A 21,300-nucleotide genomic window follows, 5' to 3' on the forward strand; every position below is an offset into this window, starting at 1 on the left:
CCACTATCACAGAAGAAAGCAGTGAGACGTAGACCTGAAGCTAAAAGCCAATAAACTGATGAGTGGCAAAAGCATCAATATGAGGGGATCCCTGGGTGGCTCAGCAGTTTAGTGCCTGCCTTTGGCCCAGGGCGTGATCCTGGAGTCCTGGGATCGAGTCCCACATAGGGCTCCCTGCATGGAGCCTGCTTTTCCCTCTGCCTGTGTCTCTGTCTCTCTGTGCCTCTCATGAATAAATAAAATCTTAAAAAAAAAAAAGCATCAATAAGATAACTACAATATGGGTACCTGAGTTGCTCTATTGGTTAAGCTGCGATCTCACAGGGGCCTGGGACCCAGCCCTATTATTAGGCTTTCTGCTCAGCAGGGGGTCTGCTTCTCTTTCTCCCCTTGCTTCCCCACCTCGTGCTCCTTCCCTCTATCTAATAAATAAAATCTTAAAAAAACTTCAATACAGTGAAACACATCTAATGCATTTATGAAACCATAATGATAATTTAAAAATGAACAAAAAAATTAAACCTCATTGGTGACCAATGAAATATGTTAGGGAACCAACTCATCACTTTGAAAACTAGTGAAGAGAGAAAAAAAAAACTGAGCATTTATTCTCTTTCCTGTAAGACCTCTATCTCAGGATAAACAAATAATCAATTAGGGGGATTTCTTTTTATGGAAGTATTCTATCTACTAAATTTAAGAAGCAATGACAAAAATAGAATCATCACCATTTGGCAGTCCCTTGTGACATAAAAGCTCCAAGCAATGATTATCAATGGCTATTAAGGCCACAAAGAGACAATTGAGCATTATGTGCCTCCTGGTAGAAATATTCAGTAATTATATATGACATATTCTTGTAAAAGTTTAAGCCTCAATCTGATCAAGTCTCTGTATCAAAGTAACAGTTACTGACAATTCAGGACCTGAAAACATGTTGAATGAGACCATGGAGATGTAATCATCAAAATTCAGAATATGAGACATTATAGAAGACAACAACCCAGTTCCTCCAACAATAAATTGCAAGGAAAAAAATTACTTTGAACTTACAAACAAGACCTATCAACCTTAGAATGTTCAAACATACATGGATCCCAATTTTTTTTAAGTGATAAATGAGGAAATGTGAGCACTAATTAGATACTTGATATTAAGGAATCAATATTAATTCTAGATGTGATAATGACATGTTATTTATATGTTTAAAAGAACTCTTTTGAAGGACACATACATGAATATATAGGAATGAAAAAATCTGAACAATAATTATTAGATGTTTGCATCAAAATAATCCAGTGGGAGTAAAGACAATGAGTGGAACTGAGATGAAACGAAATTGGCTATGAAATTAAGTAGCAAAGGGCACATGGAGGTTTTATTACATTACACAATTTGTTTTATTTTGGCATATGTTTGAAGCTGTCCAAATTAAAAGTTTTTTTTTTAAAACTGCCTTCATGAAACACTATAACAAAATCACTTACACTTGCCTGAAAATGTCAGATTCCATTTATGTATCTCCCAAATGTATTCATATGTTCACACTAAGCTAAGGCCGTAGGACAAAAGAATGTTAGTGGTATATTTTAAGGAATCGGCAAGTCAGTGAAAAACTTTATTTCAAAAAGAGAAACATTGCCAGCAATCTTAAAATTAAATGAAACACATAAAGAACCAACCAATTCTGCCTGCTTTTCAGTAAGCATCTGGGTTTGAGCATAATCTGGGGTTATAACAGATGACTTCTAGATCACCTGCCTATTCATCAAGAATAAAGTGAGATTATGCTATAAAGCTGACTTCTCAAATTTACAGTCTGTAGTTTCAAGTCTCTCAAATGTTTTGAGGTTCACCAAAGGATAAACAAAAGTCGACTTTTAAAATTCTAGTCTTTTACCAGATACCTAATGCTTTTTTTCCACAGATAAAAAAGCAGCAAACTTTTAAAACAATTTAGGACTGCTTTAATATTATTCAAAAACTATTACACACAAAAGCAGATTTACATACCTTGCCTGGACTGTGAAGGTGCTACAGGAACTTCTTGGTTTGGCTCAAAAGGAAGTTCAGGTGTTAGGTTTTCAAACTGTTCTTTACTAATGAGATTTAGCTTCTTAAAGTTCTCAACTTCTTGCTGAAGTAGAATGGAGGAATCTAATTACTAAACTGGCTAGTAGAGTAACCAACAAACAATAACTGATACCAACCTCAAAAAAGGAGTTTAACTATAAGAGAATAAAAAAGTCCTAATAAAGAATCTAGTATTATACTTAACAATTAATGTTGAGAATTTACAAGAGGCACAGAGAACCCAAAAGTATTATGAATAGTATACAATCCAAATACATTATAAGAGCATACATTCTAATCATTCATTATTTGTTAGGCATTTACACACAAGTCCACTAGCATATTATAGAAGTTACAAAGTAATCTAAGGTATGTTTCCTACCCTTAAGGAATTTGCAAGTTAGATGGAAAAATAGAAATGTACACATAAAAATTAATACAAGGCAGCATTTGAAAATGGTAATATTTGGTATAAGAATTGAGATCATCAGGGAGGCATCACAGAAGACATGGAACAAGAATAAGAAATTTAGAGACAAGCATTCTAAATTAGGAAATGTGAGCAAAGATGAGACGCTTGGAATAAGCAACCATTTCTTAGAAAATAATTCAGTTAATGAGAAAAATCTCTGTAGAATCAGTGGCAGAAAGGCCTGATATAGAAATGAGAGAAACCTGTTAGAAGACCTTTACACCAGGCTAAGAAGTTTTCACTTCATATTCTAGTAATGGGAAATACGTGATGAAAGATAAATCTAGATGGCCCTGGAGGTTCATTTCCAAACCCCATTTATAAGGTTAGCAGCAAGGAGGCTCAGTAGGTCTGAATTTTTTTGAGCTCAAAGGAAAACTAGGCCATACCTGCCCCTTGGGTTGCTGAGGCTTCCCCTTTCTAACAACTGTTACACAGTCATTTAGATGTTTTCTGCCCTGACCTACATATATAGAGAGGACTACAGAAAAGAGGCCAATCTCTAGTGTAAGGTCACTTGGTCATGTGCATGAAGACCATTCATGCCTGCCCTAAGCTGTGAAATAAAAAACATCTGAGAGACTCCCTGCACACTACTACTTTTTATAAGTTTCCTCCAATAAACCCTATATCACATCTACATCACTCAGTGTTAATGGGTCCATGATCCTTTACAAAACGAGATTCAAAGAGGGTTTTAGCAGGTAAAAAACATAACAAAACTGTCAGATGGACCAAACTATATATCATCATTACAAAACAATCACAGTACCTTGCTCATAAAAGCTAACCAAATAATGTTTCCCTTCTGCCTTCAAACATGAATAGTTGTTATCTTACATCATTCATTAGATCCTGCTAGCCTTTTAAACTAGGATCTATCATGTTTTCATGAAAATACATTAAATGATTACTTCAGCTTCTGTACCTGTGCCAATACTGCTTTCCCCAAAGTCTTCAATAAGCTCTTTAAGCTAATCCAGAGTCATCACTCCTCACTGTCCCTTATCTTGCTATAGTGATTATTAGCAATTCCTACTAAAAAAAAAATTTAGCTATGACTATCATATGCCAGAGATAAATAATATAGTTCTAACCTGATGGGGACACTAAAATAAAATGCTTCCATTTTATTTTAAACTTTTTAAAATAATTTAATAAGGTACCATATATACATATACACACTAGAGAAGTGCATAAATCATTAAGTACACATCTCAATGAGTAATCAAAAGTGAACTGACCTGCATGACTACTATTCAGGTAAATCTTTATTTTCAGCACCCTAGAAGTAACTTTCATGCCTCTGCCTCTCCCTAAAGACAATCAATTAGCTGACTTCAATTGTATAGGTTTATTTTGATAGGTTTTGAACTTTATAAAAATGTAATCATAATATATGGTTTCTTTTATACAAAATTATGAGATTCATCTATAAGAGGTCAGCAGACTATAGCCCCTAAAGGCCAAATTGGTTTTTGTAAAAAGTTTCGTTGGAAGATGACCACACTTGTTCGCTCACCTGCATGTCTGCTTCATTGCTACAACTGAAGTGTAGCTGGGACAATGTATGACTCATAAAGGCTAAACTATTTACTATGTAGTGCTTCAGAAAAAAAATTTCCTAATCCCTGCTCTATGGTATTCTATTGAATGATGACATCATAGTTTTTAAAACTTCATTACACTGTTGGTAAGCATTTAGTTCCTTTCCAAATCACAGGAATTACAAATAATGTTGCTATAAATATATTTTTACAAAACACTTCTCTTGCTGATAAAGATACACATTTTTTAAAAGACTTTTAAATTTTATTTTAGAGTTGGGGGGGCAGGGGGAGAGGAAGAATCTCAAGCAGACTCTGGTGCCCAATGTGGGGCTCCATCTTACAACCCAGGGATCATGACCTAGCCAAAACCAAGAGTCAGATGCTCAACTGACTGAGGTTCCCATGCACCCCAAAGACACACATTTCATTGAATGTTTACTAGAACTGGAATTGTTGAATAGAGTGGTATGCTTCTACTTTGGTAGAAAATGCCAAATAGTTTTTTGCAGTGATTGTGCCCATTTATGTTCCCACTAGCAGTACATTAAAGTTCCTATTGCTCTACATCCTTACAAATACCTGGTATTGTCAGTTGAAAACTATGTAGCCATTCTAAAAAGGACCAAACTATGGATAGACAAACTTGGATGGACCTCAAAGGCATTATGATTAAAAAATACCAATCTCAAAAGATCACTTGAGGTACGATTCTATTTATAGAACATTACCAAAATGACAAAACTGTAGAGATGGAAAACAGGCTACTGGTTACCAGGGGTTATGAACAATAGAGGGGAGGCATGTGAATATGAGTCTAACAGCACAAGGGAGATCTGTATGGTGATAAAATAGTTCAGTTCTTGACCGTGATGGTAGTTACATAAATCTACATATGTGATAAAATGGCATAAAACTATACACACACATTTGTGATAAGAAATGTCAATTTCTTGACTTTAATATTGCACTTTACTTATGTAAGATATAAACTTTGGAGAGAACTGGGTGAAGGGTACACTGGATCTCTCTGTACTACTTTCCCAACACCCTGGAACTCTAATCTCAAAATAAAAATTCAAAACATTAAATATATAGCCACTCTGATAGATTTATCTGTAATCACATTATGGTTTTATTTTGCATCTCTTTGATTACTAATAGTGCTAAAAACCTTCAATATATTTTAGTTGCACAGCCTCTTTTGTGAAGTGACTATTCAAATCTATCATGCATATATTAAGATTTCATTTCAGAGAGAGAGAGATGGTGAGAGAGACAACACCCCCCAATGGTGGGGGGAGGGGTGAGCAGGGAGAGGTACAGGAGCAGGGAGCAGGGAGCCTGACATGAGGCTCAGTCCCAGGACCCTGGAATCACGACCTGAGCTGAGGCACATGCTTAATCGACTGAGCAACTCAGGTGCCCTCAATTCTATTACTCATTTTTCTATAAATTTCTCTTACTGATTTATGAATGCTTTTTTTTAAGATTTTATTTATTTATTCATTGGCGACAGAGAGAGAGAGAGAGAGAGAGAGAGAGAGAGAGAGAGAAGCAGGCTCCATGCAGGGAGCCAGACGTGGGATTTGATCCCTGATCTCCAGGATCACGCCCTGGGCTGCAGGCGGCACTAAACCGCTGAGCCACTGGGGCTGCCCTTATGAGTGCTCTTTATAAAATGTAACTTTTCTTCCACGTTCTGGAAGAAGGAACTTGCATTTTCACTCTCTTATGGTGTCTTCTGGTGAAAAAAGTTCTTTTTAATGTAGTACATTTTATAAGTCATTTCCTTCATTGTGTAACTTCCTGTTTAAGAAATCTTTCGCCTTTTGGAACACTCTTTGACTATTGCTGGGAATGCAAACTAGTGCAGCCACTTTGGAAAAGAGTATGGAGGTTCCTCAAAAAGTTAAAAATAGAACTATCTTATGATCCAGGAACTGCATTAGGTATTTACCTAAAGTATACAAAAATATAGATCTGAAGGGGTACATGCACCCTGATGTTTATAGCAACATTATAAGAGCCAAACTATGGAAAAAACAGAAACATCCTTGAGTGATGAATGGATAAAGAAGAGGTGGCATGTCTGTGTGTGTGTGTGTATGTTTACATATATAAAGAGGTAGTATGTATATATATAAATATAAATAAATATACGATGGACTATTTACTTAGCCATAAAAAAGAGTGAAATTGGGATCCCTGGGTGGCTCAGCAGTTTGGCGCCTGCCTTTGGCCCAGGACGTGATCCTGGGGTCCTGGTATTGAGTCCCACATCAGGCTCCCTGCATGAAGCCTGCTTCTCCCTCGGCCTGTGTCTCTGCCTCTCTGTGTCTCTCATGAATAAAATATTTTTTAAAAAAGAATGAAATCTTGTCACTTGCAACAACATGGATGGAGCTAGAGTGTATAATGCTAAGCAAAATAAGTCAGAGAAAGACAAGTATCATGATTTCACACATGTGGAATTTAAGAAATAAAAGAGATGAACATATGGGGAGGGGAAAAAGTAAAAAAAAAAAAAAGAGAGAGAGAGAGAGAAGGGGAAACAAATAACCTAATGATAGAGAACAAACTGAGGGGTTTTTGGAGGGAGGTGATTGGGGAATGGGCTGAATGGGTGATGGGTATTAAGGAGGGCACTTGTGATGAGCACTGGGTATCATATGTAAGGGGTGAATCACTGAATTCTACTCCTAAAACCAACAGTGCACTGCATGTTAACTAAAATTTAGATAAAAATTTAAGAAATTTTAAAAAGGAAATCTTTCCCCTTTCTAAAGATGCTATATACCCCCTCGTTATAATTTTTCACCTGATTATGATATTAACATATTCTGTTAAAAAGTTTGGGGAGCACAAGGTAATAAAAGCAAAAAGCAACATACACACACCTATCATATAGATAGTATCATCACCTAGAAATTTTATTATTTTACCTTTCACATTGAGAATCACAATACATACAGAATTGATTCTTTGTGTATAGCAGGAGCTAAGGGCCAATGTGCACTTGAAAAAAATGTGTATTCTGCAGATGTTGATGCAGTATTTCACTATGTCAATTAAACAGTTAACTGTATTTTTGCATTTTCTATTTCCTTACTTATTTTTTGATCTTATTCTAAATCTTTCACCTTTCTTTATAAGACAAGTGTTTCAAAAACTCCCACTATGATTATATGGAACACTTCACATATTTGTGCGTCGTCCTTGTGCAGGGGCCATGCTAATCTTCTCTGTATCGTTCCAGTTTTAGATGTGTGCTGCCGAAGAGAGCACCAAAAACTCCCACCATGATTATAAATTTTTCTGTACCTGTCCATTTTTGACTTATGTATTCTGATGCTATGTTATTAGATGCATACACATTTAGAAATATATTTTCTGGGGATCCCTGGGTGGTGCAGCGGTTTGGCGCCTGCCTTTGGCCCAGGGCGCGATCCTGGAGACCCGGGATCAAATCCCACGTCGGGCTCCCGGTGCATGGAGCCTGCTTCTCCCTCTGCCTGTGTCTCTGCCTCTCTCTCTCTCTCTCTCTCTCTGTGTGTGTGTGTGACTATCATAAATAAATAAATATTAAAAAAAAAAGAAATATATTTTCTGGGGCAACTAAACTTTTTATACTTATAAAGTGTCCTTTTTTATCTTGAATAATTCTTGTCGCCTTAAAAATTCACTTTATCATCAGACTTACACCAGCTTTGTTGTGTTTATTGTTAATATTTATTCAAATCTACAAACATATTTAGCCTTTACATTGCTCTTCATTCTTTTCTGAATCTTCAAGCTTCCTCCTAGAATCATTTTCAAAATCTTTTTTTTTCAAAATCTTTTGACATCTCCTATGTAGTCAAATAGCCTGAAAAACTCCCTTTAGTATTTTCTTTGAAGTAGATCTGAAAATAAACTTTCTCATTTCACAAAGCTGAAATTATCATTTTACTTTAATTTTTAAATAAATTCATTAAGATATAATTCATATATCATAAAATTCACCTGTTTTAAGTTTATAATTCAATGATTTACTTTTATTCCAGAACACTCAGTTCCCTTTCAGTACTGTGCTTGTATCATCCCATTGTTACCTGGATTCCATTATTTCTGCTAGGAAGTTAGCCATAAGGATTTTTTTTTTTTTAATACTGTAGCTTTTGAGTGCATGGGTGGCTCAGTCAGTTAAATGTCTAACTCTGGTTTCAGCTCAGGTTGTGATCTTTGGGTCATGGGACTAAGTCTCATGTTGGGCTCTGCGCTCAGTGCAGAATCTGCTTGAGATTGTCTCCCTTTCCCTCTGCCCTTATCTCTGTGCTTTCTAAAATACAATAAAATATTTTAAAAAAATTTTAAAAACTGTAAGCTTTTAAAGTAACCTGTCCTTTCTCATTGGCTTGTAGTATTTGTTTTTGGCAGTTTTACAATGATGGCCTTGGTGTGGTTTCCCTTGAATTTATCTTCTTTGGAGTTCCTTAGACTTCTTAAATTACCCCTCTTCAGTTTTGGTAAAATATAACCCATAATCTTTTAAAATATTACTTCTGCCTTATTCTCTCACTCTTCTCTCTTCTAAGAATCCAATCAGGTATATATTAAACCTTTTGACTATATCTCCTATGTCTTATACTTTTTTCTGTTATTTCCCACCTTTTTTGCTCCATGCTTCACTATGGAGTCTTTTGACCTATCTTATAGTTCAGTAATTCTGCATTCAGCTCTACTTATCTACTTTTAAGCCAATTCACTGGGCTCAGTTATACTTTTCATTTCTGGAATGTCCATTTGGCTCATTTTTAAAGTTTCTAGTCCTCTGCTGAAACTCCTCACTTTTTTAAAAGCATATTAACAATAGCTAACAAAATCTGTTTTAGAACTCTGTTCTCTAAATCTCAATGGATCTATTTCTTTTGTGGGTTTTTTTTCTACAGATCATCCTGTCCTCTTATATGCCTGATTTTTTTCAAGATTTTATTTATTTATTTATTTATTTATTTATTCATTCATTCATTCATTCATTCATTCATGAAAGACACACACACACAGAGAGAGAGAGAGAGAGAGAGGCAGAGACAGAGGCAGAGGGAGAAGCAGACTCCATGCAAGGAGCTCAACATGGGACTCCATCTCGGGTCTCCAGGATCACACCCTGGGCTGAAGGTGGCGCTAAACCACTGAGCCACTCAGGCTGCTCAATGCCTGATTTTTTGAGAGTCAGACATTATTATTAAAAATTTGAGGACTAGGATGCTATTTTCCTCCAGAAAGGATTTGTTTGCTTAAGTCAAATGGCTATAAGCATCAGAATGCTGATTCAATAAAAGATTAAAATTATTAAAACCAGGGAAAATCACATATAAAAAGCAAGCAAAAATTGTACACCTAAAATGGTTAAAACAGTGAAATATTTATGTATACATCTACAATTGAAAAAAGACATTCAAGAAAAAAGAGAGAGGCAAGTAGACCATCTTGTTGTGTCATAAAGTATGGAAAATGCTAAACAGATGAGGACATATCAGCTGTCTATGAGTCATCTTGAGAGAGTTCTAACCTGACCAGATTTGAGACATTTTGAACATCAAAATTAATAATTACAAGGGCACCCAGTCAGTTAAACATCCAACTCTTAGTTTTGGTTCAGGTTATGATCTCTGGGTTATGATATAAAGCCATGCTTCAGCTCTGCATTCAGTGAGGAGTCTGCTTGAGATTCCCTCTCTCCTTCCCTCCTTAACCACCCTCCATACTCTAATATAAATATTTTTTTAAAAAGAATAATGACAGGAATAAAAAAGGAATCCATTTGAGAGCCCATACTGACACTAAAAATAAACAGTAGAGAATTTTTTTTACAGAAGAATGCAAGGTAATTAACATAAAGGAAACAAAAAAATTAAAAAATAACCATCATATAATAACCACAATAATAATTTATTCAAGCAACAATGGAGGTTAAAACACTGAGTGGAGCCTGCTGGGGAGAGGTTTCAAATGGTCACTCCAGGGACCCCTGGGTGGTGCAGCGGTTTGGCGCCTGCCTTTGGCCCAGGGCCCGATCCTGGAGACCCGGGATCGAATCCCACATCAGGCTCCCGGTGCATGGAGCCTGCTTCTCCCTCTGCCTGTGTCTCTGCCTCTCTCTCTCTCTGTGACTATCATAAATTTAAAAAAAAACAAAAAAAAAAAAAACACAAAAAACAACAAAAAAAAACAAATGGTCACTCCAGAGATAACGTATTAATTACAAAGGGAAAAACGTACTTTTACAATGAGGAAATATAGTACACATCTTGATAACCAAATGACCAATTCTATAACTGACATCATTATGTCTCCTGAGGTAATGTATTGAACAGTGCACATCCCTCATGTAATATTTCTGCCAAAATATTTCACTTGAAATTAATCATATGGAAATGCCAGGCAAATCTAAACTGAGAGAAATTTTTACAAAATTACTGACCTGGATACTTCAAAAATGTCAATGTCATGAAAAAAAAAAGGCTGAAGAACTCATCTAAATGAAAGAGCATTAAAATATGTAATTCTAAAAAAAAAAATGTAATTCTAAAAGCAACGTGCAATCCTTGGTTAGAGCTCGTATAAAAAAGGAGGGGGGTGGGAACCTGGGTGGCTCAGTGAGCTAAGCATCTACCTTCAGTTCAGGTCATGATCCTGGGATCAAGCCCTGTGTTGGGCTCCCTTTTCAGTGGGGAGCTTGCCTCTCTCCATGCTTGTGTGCTCCCTCTATCTCTCTAAAATAAAAAAGTGAAATCTTTAAAAGTAAATAAAAAGTTTTAAAGGACATTAAGATAATTGGGAGAAATCTAAATATGGACTGTATATTTGGTAATAGCATTCTATCAATGCTAATGTGCTTGATAGTTATGGCTAGGTAAGAGAATGCACTTGTTTTCAGGAGATACAGGATAACAGATGTAGTGGCAAAGTAATGTAATGTCTACAACTCTCAAATTGGAAAAAAATCACATATTTTATATACAACTATGAATGTATTATATATAGAGAAATAAAAGCAGATGTGGTTAAGATATTAACAACTGTTGAATCTAGGTGAAGGGTATATTGGTGTTCATTATATTATTCTTTCAACTTTTCTAAAGGTTTGAAACACTCCAAAACAGAGGGAATAAAATACAGATGTATATGACTGATAAATAAACATGTTTATAATACATATTAAAAATAATACACTTAAAAAATAATACACTTTAATATCTTTCAGAAGTATATATTTATCTACAATTCATATTGGCAAGAATAAAAAGAAGTTTAAGCAGGAAGGGTTCTCCTCAGCCAAGTGTTTGTAAACAACCCATGGTACTTCAACTTTCTCATCTGCTATTTATATCAATATGAACTGCACTACAGATGGCAGAAAGAGGTGAACAGTTAAGATTTTTTTAAAGGATGAAAATTACCTTAGAAAATACAAGAAACCAATAGAAAGAAAAATTAAAGTTGAGACAGAATATGTCCTTTTGTGGATCATGATCCCAGAAACCATTTATTTTCTTGGCTTCTTCAAATAAAACTGTATGTAACTACACATATTTTTTTTTCACCTAGTAAGTACTAGTGGACATTCTTTTCTTTTTGTTCCCCTCTTGTGCTTTTCTATACTTAAAAGTTCAGTAATTTTTCCAGTTTTAATTCTCCCTGCTATACTAAAATCTGCATTTCTGGCTTTCTTACCATCTCCAGGATTTAGAGAGAAGATAAAAGACATTTTAGATGAAGAGATACCAATCAATATTTTCAAATCTAATCTCAATATCATTACCTTTCAGTTTTTTCTTAATTTTCCTATTCCTACCACACTGATACTACAAATCGTTTCTTTAAAATCTCTTCCCAATTTGTCACTTTTTCATTCTCATAAATCCTAGAACATAATCAGCTATGAATGAATATTGAAAAAAATAATAATATCCCTTTGGCTCAGCATTTCATTTCACTATTGATTATTATAAATGAGAATTTTAACTCATTTTCTGCCCTCTCCAACTCTAACCTAGGCTAATTCTATTAAATTAAACCACATTAAATCATATTTTGATCACATCACTTTATAAGAAATGCAACTGCTCCTCATTCTAAATTCCTACATAGCTTTCAAGATACTTGACAGTCTGATCCCAAAACCTACCCAAACAATTTTAAATTTCAGTAAAGTAGCATCACTAACATTTAACTTATAGAAATTAGATTTAGTGGTGCCTAGGTGGCTCAGTCAGTTAAACATCTAACTCTTAGTTTCTGTTCAGGTCACGATCTCAAGTCCTGAGATATAGCTCTGTGTCAGGATCCATGCTCAGCAGGGAGTCGGCTTGAGGTTCTCTCTCCCTCTCTGTCTACCCTCCCACCCTTAAATATCTTTTAAAAAAAGAAATTTGATTTATATTTGTGCAGAAATAACAATAACTGCAATGTATCAGCAATGCAACTGCCATTCTACTCAATAAACAAATGTATTAATGTAGTTAAACCCTAAAAGGCTAACTCACATAAGGAAAAAAACAAAAAAGAATGTGTACATTTTAATAATGTCCTGACCACTGGAAAGTTAAGTGTCCAAACAAGTATAGTTACAACAAATCCTCATGGGCCTAATTTTATAATTAAAGGGTTTGTCTTGCTTTTTGTTTTTAAGTAGGATCTATGTGTAGGGCTTCCCTGCTCACTGGGGAGCCTGCTTCTCCCTCTCCCTCTGTCCCTCTCCACTTGTGTTTTCTCTCTCTCTCTCTCTCTGGCTCACTCTCTCTCAAAATAATAAAATCTGTAGGAAAAAAGAGAAAATAACCACAAACTAATATAAAGTAGCTATTTTTAGCATTGAACAACTATCAGTGTAAGACTGGTCTTCGAAAGGAGAAATTCACGAGGTGGACTCCACCATCACCTGAGCTTTCTTTTTGGATACAATTTCCCAACCATGGCATAGGAAGCTTCAGCCCAAGGAAAAAATGGCTGTCCTGCTGAGCTGAGAAGGTAGTGCTTAGCATTCCAGGAAGCTGAAGCAATGGAATCTGTGAAAAGAACATTAAAGAAAAGGGAGCTATGAAGGGTAAGGGGGCAGTAAGTTCAAGTACTGGTTAGATCCCTGATGGCTAATCTACATACAAGAAGGACAAGACTTCCTGAGACATATCCAAAAGTGGCTGCTATGGGGCTGAGCTAAATAGGTACACAGGTCCACAGTGTTGGGAAATGGCAAGCAGGCAAATCTAGTTGATAATGGAGACCCCTTATTAACCACTCAATAATACCCAGGTGCACCAGGTGAGATACACCTTAAAAAATAGGACTTGCTATAAAATAAAGCCCATACCGTAAAGAAGGATCTACTCTAGGTTTTCTAGCATAGCTTAACACAAAACTTGGCAATATGTTGGGTAAGACAGTTTAGAGATTAAGTTCTGTCAAGCTAAAGGCTTTCCACAAATCTGACCAAAGAGGAAAAATCAAGCCCACACAATTCCAAGGTGGCCAGCCAACTGAATAAGAAAACCAACATTCAAAAAGGGAAGGGGACATCATCTATAATCTCCAAAATATAGTATTTACAATGTTCTGTAAAATATTTTTTAAATTATTAGATGTGAAAAAAAACAGGAGGGACGCATGGGTGGCTCAGCAGTTGAGCATCTGCCTTCGGCTCAGTGTGATCCTGGAATCTGGATCGAGTCCCCCATCGGGTTCCCTGTGGGGAGCCTCATTCTTCCTCTGCCTATCTCTCTGCCTCTCTCTGTGTGTCTCTCTCATGAATAAATAAATAAATCTTTGAAAAGAAATGGAAACAGGAATATGTAAGCCACAGGTCAAGAAAAAAAAAGCAGTCAATAGAAATTATCTTCAAGATGTCTCAAATGTTGGACTTTAAGACAAGAACTTTAAAGCAACCATTACATATTTATGTTTGATGAAATGTTGGAAAAGATAGCTTCAATGAGTGAACAGATAAGGAATCTCGGCAGAAAAACAGCAAACAACAAAGAACAGAAACTATAGACCTAAAAAGTTTGTATTGAATAAGTTTAAAAAGAGTGCAAATGGCAGACAAAAGGTAGGTTATTAAAGACAGATTAGTAGATATAATCCAGTGTGGGCAGCCCAGGTGGCTCAGCGGTTTAGTGCCGCCTTCAGCCCAGGGCCTGATGGAGTCCCATGTCAGGCTCCCTGCATGGAGCCTGCCTGCTTCTGCCTCTGCCTATCTCTGTCTCTCTCTGCGCCTCTGCCTCTCTCTCTCTCTCTCTCTCACATGAATAAATAAAAACTTTAAAAAAAAAAAGATATGATCCCATATGTAGAACAACAACAACAACTAAAAGTAAGAAAACAAAGAACCTCAGGATCTCTGAAACTACAAATTGGTTTAACAGACATGTAACTGAAATACCAAAATCAGAAAGTAACAAAGAATAGGAAAAAATAATAGCTGAAATTCTCGGAGTTTTGAGGAAAATTTCAAATAATCCCAAGAATTTCAGTTAACCCTAACCTGAATGTATTCAAAGAAAACCAGACTGAGATACATCACAGTAAAATTGAAAATGAGTGGTAAAGTGGAAATCCTGGAAGTAGCCAAAGGGGGTAAAAACACACCTTACATACCAGGGAACAACAATACAAATGGCTGCCTTATTAGAAACAGAATATCATCTGTAAAAATGCTAAATGGAAAAACTTTCAATCCAGAAATTAGTGTGAAATAAAAACATTATATCAGGCAAACAAAAGCTGGGATGAACTGTCAGCAGACCTGCACTAGAAGAAATGCTAGTAAGTGCTCTTTAAGCTGAAAGAAAAATGATAGCAGATAGAAACATAGTATGGGGCACCAGGGTGGCTCAGTTGGATAAGTGTCTGCCTTTGGCTCAGGTCCTGATCCTGGAGTCCTAGGATAGAGCCCCACATCGGGCTCCCTGTTCAGCAGGGAGTCCTCTCTACCTCTACTCCTTACTGGCTCTGCTCCTTACCACCACACCTCCTCTCTCAAATAAATAAAATCTTTTTTTAAAAAAAGAAACATAATACAGAAAAGAATTAAAGGGATAAATATAAAATACTAATATACTAATTGAAGTAAATCAGAGAAACACAAATACAGTATTATTTCACTTACACATGGAATCTAAAATACAAAACAAAACAAATGAATAAACCAAAAACAGAATCAAACCTACAAATACAGAGAACAAACTGATGGCTGCCACAGGGGAAGGGTTGGGGAATGAGCAAAATGGTTAAAGGGGAGTGGGAGATACAGGAAAACCATTAAGGAATGAATAAGTCATCAGGATAAAAGGTACACCACAGGGAATTTATCAATGGTATTATTAACAGTGTTGTATGGTAATAGAATGTAGCTACACTTGTGGTGAGCATACCATAAAATATAGACTTGGATCACTATGTTGTACACCTGAAACTAATGTAATATTGTGTGTCAACTATATTCAAATTTTTTAAATTTAAGTAATTTTGTGCTGATGGGGAAGAAAAGATTTTTTCTCTTCAATGTCTTTAAAAGACAGCTGATATCTTTGTTTTTTAACACAATTGATACTTTAAAGCAAAATAATAACATTTTAACATGAGATTTAGAATATATGTAAAAGAATATAGCAATAGCACAAAGGTAATGGAATCATTTTTTTGTAATTGTATATTTGTAATTTGCATTATTTGTATTTGTAATTGTATTTGCAATTTGTATTAAATGTTAGGTGAGAAGTAAAAAGTATAAAGTGGTACAGTCCTGGCTCTAAATAAACTGTGAAGTTAAGGAAGAAGCAAATTATTAGCCCTAGAGTAAACACCAACATAAAAACTATAAGGAGGTCTAACTAATATTCAAAAGAGGAAATGAATTATAAAAGGTTTGTTTAACCCAAGAGGATCTAATACTTAAAGGTCTCTAATACTTAATTTTAAATCATATTTCTAAATAATCTACAAACAAAAGATATCACAAGGGAACTTATAAAATATTTCAACAAAATGATAACACAGCAGATCAAAATTTGCCAGAAATTAAATGAAGCTTAGAGAAATTTATAGCTTTAAATGACTGTAACAGGAAGAAAGGTTTATTAGTGAATAATATGTTTGTTTTAGGAAGCTAGAAAACAAGAGAAAATTAAATCCAAAGTAAACAGAAAAAATAAATAATATACGGCAAAAATCAATGATACAGAAACAACACTGAAAACATAAAACTACAATATTGTGTGAAACATTTTTCACTGTGATTTTAAATTACATTTTCCTAATTAATAATAAGGCTAAGCATTTTTTCATTTGTCCATTAGTCACTTGGATTTCCTCTTTTCCAAAAACCATATCCCTGACTTTTGGCAATTTTTAAAAGGGGCTTTCTATTTTTACCTATTGAGTCTTTAGAATAATTATTTGGTGCCATATACATTGTAAAATATATTCTCTCAATTTGAAAATTATCTATTTTCTATAGAGTATTCATTAATAAATATTTATTTTGGGTTGTTCTTTACAATTTTTATTAAGGTATAATTTGCATTGTTTCAGGTGTACAATATAATGACTCATTACTTACTACTCATAATAATGTGTATGTTTAACCTCCTTTATTTCACCCATCCCCTCACCTACTTCCCCTCTGACAAAGTTTTTTCTCTATATTTAAGAGTCTGTTTTTAGGTTTTTTTGGTTTCATGTGTATAAATTCCACAAGTGAAAGCATACGGAATTTGTCTTTCTCTGACTGACTTACTGCACTTAGTATTCTATCCTCTAGGTATATCCATATTGTTGCAAATAGCAAGAGCTCATTCTTTTTTATGGCTGAATACTATTCCACTACATATATGTATTATATATAAAATATTCCACTATAGTGTGTGTATGTGTAGGAATAAAAAACACTTTACATACATATATATGTAACACTTCTTTCATTCATCAATGCACACATCAGCTGTTTCATATCATGGTTATGGGAAATACTGCTACAGTAAATGTAATGGATGTATATCTTTTTTAATTAGGGGTTTTGTTTTCTTTGGGTAAATACCCAGTGGTGGAATTATCAGATCATATGGTAATTCTTTTACCTTTCTGAGGAACCTCTATACTGTTTTCCACAGGGGCCGTACCAGCTTCCATTCCCACTAACAGTGCACAAGAGTTCTCTTTCCCACACCCTTGCCAACATTTCTTATTTGTGTTTTTTATTTTAGCCATTCTAACAGGTTATAAAGTGATCTCTTCTTGTGGTTTTAATTTGCATTTCCCTGATGTTTAGTAATGCTGGGCATCTTTCATGTGTCTGTTGGCCCTCTGTTATGTCTATCCAGGTCCTCTGCCCATTTTTGGATTATTTGCTTTTTGGTGTTGAGTAAGTTCTCTATATATTTTAAATATTAGCCCCTTATTGAATACATCATTTGCAAATATTTTCTCCCATTCAGTAGGTTACCATGTTGTTTTGTTCATGGTTTCCTTCACTGTGCAAAAGCCTTTTATTTTGGCATAGTCTCAACAGTTTAATTTCACTTTTGTTTCGATTGCCTCAGAAGACATATCTAGAAAGAGACTGCTATGGCTGATGTCAAATTACTGCCCATGTTTTGGGAGTTTTATGGTTTCAAGTCTTACTTTAAGGTCTTTAGTTCATTTTGAGTTTACTTTTGTATATTATGTAAAAAGGTGGTCCAGTTTCTTCGTTTCCATGTAACTGTTCAGTTTTCCTAGCACCATTAGTTGAAGAAATTGTCTTTCCATTATATATTCTTGCTTTCCTTGCTTCCTTCCATTATATATATATATCCATATATGTGTGGGTTTATTTCTAGCCTCTCCATTTTATTCCATCAATCTATGTGTGTATTTTTCTGCCAGTACCATACTGTTTTGATTACTATAGGATTGTTATGTATCTTAAAATTTGAGATTGTAACACCTCCCGCTTTGTTCTATCTTACTTAACATGCTTTGGCAATCTGGGGTCTTTTGTGGTTCCATACGAATTTTAGCATTATTTGTTCTAGTTCTGGGGGAAATGTTTTTTTTTTTTTTTAAGATTTTATTTATTTATTCATGAGAGACACAGAGAGAGAGAGAGAGAGAGAGGCAGAGATACAGGCTGAGGGAGAAGCAGGCTCCATGCAGGGAGCCCAATGTGGGACTCGATCCTGGGACTCCAGGATCATGCCCTGGGCCGAAGGCAAGCCCTAAACCACTGAGCCACCCAGGGATTCCCTCTGGGGGAAATGTTAATTGTATTTATAAAGATTGCATTACATTTCTTTGTAGTGGTACATTTTATTTGTATTGTGTGGACATTTTAACAATATTGGGTCTGCCAACCCATGAGCTCAGTATAGCTTTTCATCTGTTTGTGTCGTCTTCAATTTCTTTCATCAATGTTTAATAGTTTAAGAGTACTGGTCTTACAACTCCTAAGTTAAGTTGATTCTTGGGTATTTATTCTTTTTGGAGCAATTGTAAATAGGATTATTTTCTTAATTTCTCTTTCTGCTTCATTATTAGTGTAAAGGAAGCCAACAGATTTCTGTATGTTAACTTCATGTTCTACGACTTTACTGAATTTATCTTTTCATCAGGCAGTCATTTCTAGTAGTTTTTTGGTGGATTCCTTAGGGTTTTCTAGATACAATATCATGTCATCTGCTAAAAATGAAAGTTTTACTTCTCCTTTGTCAATTTGTAAGTCTTTTACCTTGTTTTCTTGTCTTATTGCTGTGGCTATGACTTCCAGTACTCTGCTGAATAGAAATAGTGTTACATCATCCTTGTCTTGTTCCTGACCTTAAAGGAAAATCTGTTTTTCACCATTGAGGAGGATGTTAGCTGTGGGTTTTTCATATATGGCCTTTATTATGTTGAGGTATTTTCCCTCTAAACCTATTCTCAGTTATCATGAATGGATGTTGTACTTTGTCAACCACTTTATCGGCATCTGTTGAGATCATCAAATAGTTCTTATCCTTTCTCTTAATATATCGTGTTGACTGACTTGTGAATACTGAACCATCCTTGCATTCCTGAAATAAATCCCAATTGATCACGGTGACTAATTTTTAAAAATACGTTGCTGGATTTGGTTTGCTAAGATTTTATTGAGGATATTTGCATCTATCTTCATCAGAGATACTGCCCTGTAGTCTTATGCTGTCTTTACCTGGTTTCAGTCTCTGTTAATGCTGGCTTTATACAATGAATTTGGAAGGTTTACTTCCTCTACTATTTTTTGTAACAGTTTAACAAGAACAGGTATTAACACTCCTTTAAATGTTTGGTGGAATTTACCTGTGACGCCATCTAGTCCTGGACTTTTGTTTCTTGGGGGTTTTTGGATTACTGATTTAATTTCACTATTGGTAATTGGTCTAATTCTCCCTTTATTTCTGAATCACTTATCCATTTCCTCTAGGTTGTCTAATTTGTTGGCATAATATTTTTCATAATATTCTCTTATAATATTTTGTCTTTCTGTGGTGTTGCTTTTTTCTCCTTCATTTCTGATTTGTTTTCTTGATGAGTCTAGCTGAAAGTTAATTTCACTTATCTCTCAAAGAACCACTCCTGGTTTCATTAATCTACTTTTTTAGTCTCCATTTCTGTTCTGATCTTTATTATTTCCTTCCTTCTACTTTTTCAAGCTCTTGTGGGCATAAAGTCAGATTGAGTTTTTTCTTGCTTCTTGTATTAGGCCTGTATTGCTACAATCTTCCCTCTTAGAACAGCTTTTACTGTATCCCAAAGTATCTGGAACATTATATTTTCATTCTCATTTGTCTCCATGTATTTTTTTATTTCCTCTTTGATTTCCTGGTTGACCCATTCATTATTTAGTGACATGCTATTTAACCTCCATGTATTTGTGTTCTTTCCAAGATTTTTCTTTTTTTAAGATTTTATTTGAGAGAGAGAGCAAAAGAGGGCACAAGCAGGGGGAGGGGCAAAGGGAGGAGAAGCCCAGCAGGGAGCACGACACAGGGCTCAATCCCAGGATCATGGGATCAGGACCTGAGCTGAAGGCAGAGGCTTAATCAATCGAGTAATCCAGGCACCCTCCAAGCTTTTTCTTGTGATTGATACAACAGTGTGAAACTGTGATACCCAGTTTCACATTGTTGTGGTTGGAAAAGATGGTTTCAATTTTTTTAATTTGAGATTTGTTTTGTTGGCCTAATATGATTTATTCTGGAGAATGTTCCATGTGCACTTAAGAATGTGTATTCCAGGGGTGCCTGGGTGGTTGGTTGTTTAAGCATCCAGCTCTTAACTTTGGCTAATCACGATCTTGGGGTCCTGGAATTGAGCTCCACATCAGGGCTCCATGCCCAGCACATAATGCTTGGGATTCTCTCTCCCTCTCTGCCTCCTCCTGCTTTGCTGATGCACATGCTCTCTCTCAATCGATAAAATCTTTTTTAAAAGCAAAATGTGTATTTCATTGTTTTTTTGAGTGGAACATTATGAATATATATCTATTAGGTCCATTTGGTCCACGTCATACAAAGCCACCATTTCGTTGATTTTTCTGTCGAAAGATCCATTAATGTAAATGGGGTTAAAGTCCCCCACTATTATTGTGTTTCTGTCAATGTCTTCCTTTATTTCTGACAATGGTTGCTTTATGTATTTAGGTGCTTCCATGTTGGATGATAAATCATCTTGTTGGATTGTTTCCTTCATTATGTAGTGTTTTTTTTTGTCTCGTTATAGTCTTTGCTTTCAAGTCTATTTTGTCTGACAATATATATTGCTACGCCAGCTTTCTTTTCACTTTCATTTGCATATGGTAAATGTTTTACTATCCCTTCACTTTCACTCTGCATGTCTTTAGGTCTATTTTATTTTATTCTTATTTTTATTTATTTATGACAGTCCACACAGAGAGAGAAAGAGGCAGACACAGGCAGAGGGAGAAGCAGGCTCCATGCACCAGGAGCCCGACATGGGATTCGATCCCGGGTCTCCAGGATCACGCCCTGGGCCAAAGGCAGGCGCCGAACCGCTGCGCCACCCAGGGATCCCTGTCTTTAGGTCTAAAGTGAGTTTCCAAAGTCACTGTATAGATGGGGGGTCTCTCTTTAAACTAATCAGTCGGGATCCCTGGGTGGCGCAGCGGTTTGGCGCCTGCCTTTGGCCCAGGGCGTGATCCTGGAGATCCGG

At 35.6% G+C, this 21,300-nt stretch overlaps 1 protein-coding gene and 1 non-coding gene across 25 annotated transcripts in view; both read right to left on the minus strand.

The window, feature by feature from the left end:
• LARP1B (La ribonucleoprotein 1B) overlaps positions 1-21,300 on the minus strand; it is a 130,042-nt gene that overhangs the window by 41,320 nt on the left and 67,422 nt on the right. For 13 of the 24 annotated variants that reach the window (XR_003125434.3, XR_007403883.1, XR_003125437.3 and 10 more), the window contains one exon: positions 13,019-13,145. The exons of 1 other annotated variant lie outside the window; for it this stretch is intronic. Coding sequence is in view for 18 of the 23 variants with exons in the window: in XM_025420593.3 (XP_025276378.3) it covers positions 13,019-13,145 (127 nt within the window). In the remaining 5 variants the exon portion in view is untranslated. Of the gene's footprint in view, positions 1-2,013; positions 2,138-7,928; positions 7,998-10,067; positions 10,248-13,018; positions 13,146-21,300 lie in introns of those variants that run through there. 10 more of the 24 variants (XM_035702230.2, XM_035702231.2, XM_025420589.3 and 7 more) reach the window with 5 other exon arrangements.
• Positions 7,275-7,379, minus strand: LOC112642809 (U6 spliceosomal RNA). Its single transcript, XR_003125468.1, has one exon. It is a non-coding gene; the product is annotated as a U6 spliceosomal RNA (small nuclear RNA).

The sequence above is a fragment of the Canis lupus genome, chromosome 19 (genome assembly GCF_003254725.2).
Source record: "Canis lupus dingo isolate Sandy chromosome 19, ASM325472v2, whole genome shotgun sequence".
Classification (NCBI taxonomy): Eukaryota; Metazoa; Chordata; class Mammalia; order Carnivora; family Canidae; genus Canis; species Canis lupus.